This window comes from Phalaenopsis equestris, unplaced genomic scaffold (genome assembly GCF_001263595.1).
Source record: "Phalaenopsis equestris unplaced genomic scaffold, ASM126359v1 Scaffold211114, whole genome shotgun sequence".
Lineage (NCBI taxonomy): Eukaryota > Viridiplantae > Streptophyta > Magnoliopsida > Asparagales > Orchidaceae > Phalaenopsis > Phalaenopsis equestris.
Genome location: NW_018230146.1, coordinates 21,576 through 25,699, shown reverse-complemented (window position 1 = coordinate 25,699; position 4,124 = coordinate 21,576). Strand labels below are relative to the sequence as shown.

Sequence of the window (4,124 nt, the reverse complement as noted above, 5' to 3'; positions counted from 1 at the left end):
AAAGAGTGTAGATATTAGGTTTAAGCGTATTTAATGATAAAATGATTGAGATGGATATTGTTGAATTATCGATAGGAGTGAAAATATTATGAGAGTAAGAATGAACTTCACTAACTTGCTTAAAAATACATCTTTAGGTCTCCTGTGTTTAGAAAAATAGAAGCAAAGATCAATTGCAATCCACATCCTATTTTATATGCATCTAAATGTGATTGTTATCAAGAAGTCCCAACAATCTAGTTTAATACCAATAAAGTTATTCCAATTAACCTAAATTACTCTTAAATTTGTGATGGGATTAGCCATGCTTAATTTTATTAGAGTACATATTACTATTACTTTAAATTGCTTATCTTCATCTTTCTTAATTTTTTGGGCTCATCTAGAAGTTCCCATATCCATGCAAAGCTTATGTTAAATATAATTCCTGATTATGGTTCCTCTGGTACGTTGTTTATGTACTTAGCCTCTTTTCAATTGGCTACACAAATGAGTTAGCCCATACTTGTTTTATGAATTCTCTCCCTACATGAGCAACACATTGGCAACCTTTGAGGCGTTATAACTGTACAAGGTGGGACACACCATGACAAAGTTTTATATTATCTATCTATCTCTCTATCTATCTATATATCTATATATATATATATACATATATATGTATATACATATATATATGTGTGTATATATATATATATATATATATATATATATATATATGTAATATATATATATACATATATATATACACATATATATATGTATATATAAATACATATATATATATATATGGATACACACACACACACACAAACGGATACATACATACACATACATACACACAAGTGGTATTCACAAATACCATCATTTATATTTTGTTGTCTTACCTATTACAGTTATAATGCTTTAAAGGTTGTGTGTGTGTGTGTGTGTGTGTATAATTGAAACATGTGTTCTATCTTCTTTAGTAAAATGTATCATAAGATGAAGTGTAATATCTTATATTTCAGTTAAAAGCTTAAAGATTAACTAACAATTTCTTATTTTTAATAAACTCCATCAAATTTAGTTTCCACTACACAAACTAGGAGTAAAAGAATGTTTTCTTTAGAAGAAAACAACAACAAAAAATAAAGGAACTTGGATGCACTTATATCAAGGCATAAAAGAAGGGAGATAGTTGTTGGCTGAAAGAAAAGATCTCTTAAGTCATCATAGTGGAGCTTGAGAGAATCAGCGGCACGAGAGACGGAGAACGTGAGGCATCACATACAAGCTCATTAAAAGAGAGGTGCACAAGAACTCGACAAAATTTTAGAATGTTGCAATTGGTAGAGACAACAACCAAAATAAGGCATTTGTGACTGGGTGGGAGTTGAATGAACTTGTGATCAACAAAAACTGGTGGAATTCAAAACGTGATTTCAAGTAATGAATCAATTTAGACTATTATTTAGAGTATGTTTGAGTTGACTACAATTTTATATAAATGTGTTTCTAATGCTTCCTTTTGAAATTTTCTTAAAAGTATTGTAGATATTATAAATACACACACACATATATATAAAGGAATTGTCGGAGGCTATTATACGAGCCCAGCCATCCCTCATGCGCCTAAGAATTTGAGTATCATACCCTACACTCGGGGGGAATTGAACCTCAGACCAGAAGGGACTTACAACTGAAAAGCAGATCCCCGACCAACTGATTTGAGTATGAAGCATATATATATATATATATATATATATATATATATATATATACAGAACTTTTTTATAGTTAGTAGACTTCAGTAGATTTGGTTCTTAAAAGCAACTCCCACGAAAAAATAAACTCTAAAAAATAGAAAAAAATTATTAGCCAAACGGATGCGTGGCTACAACTTATTAAACGAAACAGTGAGAAAGTTGTCCAAAACCAACGACTCTCACATGTGATACTTTCGTATTGCGGTGTGCTCAACCCATGCTTGTGTCCAATTTTGGCAAATAATATCTCAATGACAATTTTAATTATTGACAGTCATGTGTTAATGCATGTCAGAGGTATATCTATATTAGACACATATTAACCATGAACTCGAAATCCATTATGAAACCTTTGTGCTTTAACATCAATGGCTTTGTAGTTTAGATGCTACTCTCGAGCCAGTTTGTTTTTTCATTCAAGCTTTGTCGTACCCCACATGCAGCCATTTAATTGTAGCATGGATAGGATTTTTTCTACAATCTTGAAGGCATGCAAACAGTAGCTTCTTTTAAATGAATGATGGTCATATCTTTTTCAAACTTTATGTTAAATCTTTCCAATTTTTATTAGGGGCATTTACATATATACCACCCAATTTTTATCCACTTACATATCTAGCACCTAAACTTTGCTTTTTTACATTTATACCACCTAGATCTTTTATATCACGTAAAAAATACCACTATTTTAATTTTTAAAACGTAAAACACACATTTTCATCCATAGTTAAGATTTTATGCAAAAATTGAAGTTTAGATGTAAAATTTGTAAATGCATAGGAATTAAGTGGTATATATGTAAATCTTTCTAATTAAAAATATTTTGTATAAGGTTTAAGGCAATAAATCTATAAATATAGATTCTTTCTCTTGTGCATTTGGTATGCTAAATTCCTCTTCCGCCTTTCGGAGCGAGCTCCATGCAATATAATATATATTTTTTTCCCAGTGTTTTATCCTTCTTTATGTTATTTCGTGAGAATAATATGCACATATTTATCTGTTTAAGGATCTTCATCGTCTTTTTTATTCCATAAGAACCATCATTTTTTTCACTTTGAGCTGAAATCTCCATCATTTAATGCCATTAACCCCAATCACTTCTAATTTACTTTCAGAATCTGGAATTCATCCAGAGCAAAGTGAAACTAAACCCTTTGAAGAAGTGGCAGCTGAAGCTCAGCTAAATGAAATAATGCAAATTGAAAGCTATGCAAAATCTTATATAAGAGATATCCTTATTGTTTCTGGACGTTACAAATCCTGGCCTTTAGATCAAACACTTTCCAGACTCGATGGCTGTACCGAGTCAATCTCTTCGTCTGTTTTCGATGAAGTCGAAGAAAAAAACTGTAAATTTGAGATGGCTGAAGCGAACTGCTGCAAACTTGGTGAAATCGATATGGATAGAAAGCTGTTATTCGACATGGTGAACGAGGCTTTGCCCGCCGTAACAGGTTCTCCTATGTCCCCTTTGACATCGAAAAAATGGAAGGAGAGCTTGACTCAGTTGCCTTGTGGAGTAAAATTGCTTGATGATTTGTTTCATCAGATTAAAATGTATGCAAATCCTAAGATTGTTCAACACAATTCAATAGACAAGGTTGTGGCATGGGATGTGAAGTTAAGGCCTTGGTTTACTTCATCTTATGAGGATATTGGCTATGTGGAGAAGGAAGTGGAGGGGTTGATTATTGGAGATTTGATTGATGAGTTGGCATTGGATTTGAGTTGTTTCAGTGATGTTTTTATCATGTAAATTTTTGTTTCATTTTATGCCTTATGATGAGAAGAATAAAAGAGTTCAGTAATGTGCAAATATTTACATGATTTTTTTTGAATTTGTTATTGGTTTTGTTGAAGAAAAAATAATAAAATGGTAAGAGAGTTTGTGTGCATAGTTTGTAAGTGTTTGACTCAGTTTTATGAGTGGTAATTGTATAATATTTACACAAAAGTATGTTGAATTTCAGCATTTATGCTTGTGTCTCTTTTGTGACAGCCAAGAAGTTTAAAGGTGTTTTTTTTTGGAAGATTTACATACATACCACTTAATTCTTATATATTTACATATCTAACACCTAAATTTCAATTTGTACGTATATGCCACCTTGCTTGAAAGATACGAAAACGTGTATTTTTCTTCTTTTAAAGCTAAAATGATGGTACTTTTGACTTGATACGGAAGAATTGGGTTGTATAAATGTAAGAAAACAATTTTGGGTGTTAGATATATAAATATGTAAGAATTGGGGGGCCAGCACTGTCAATGTCCCTTCTAGTTATTTATTTTTCAGATTTTTTCAAGGGTGCTATTCACTAGGAAAATAAAACAAGAATAATGAGTAGTGTGTTATCCTCCGTTAACTCTTCAAC

General features: G+C 31.5%; 1 protein-coding gene across 2 annotated transcripts in view; it reads left to right on the top strand.

Annotated features, from left to right (window-relative positions):
* LOC110036814 overlaps nt 1-3,628 on the top strand; it is an 8,661-nt gene extending 5,033 nt beyond the window's left edge. For both annotated transcript variants that reach the window (XM_020741347.1, XM_020741345.1), the window contains one exon: nt 2,867-3,628. In XM_020741347.1, coding sequence (XP_020597006.1) covers nt 2,867-3,507 — 641 coding nt within the window. In that variant the 3' untranslated portion in view covers nt 3,508-3,628. The remainder of the gene's footprint in view (nt 1-2,866) is intronic.
* The last annotated feature ends 496 nt before the right edge of the window (nt 3,629-4,124 follow it).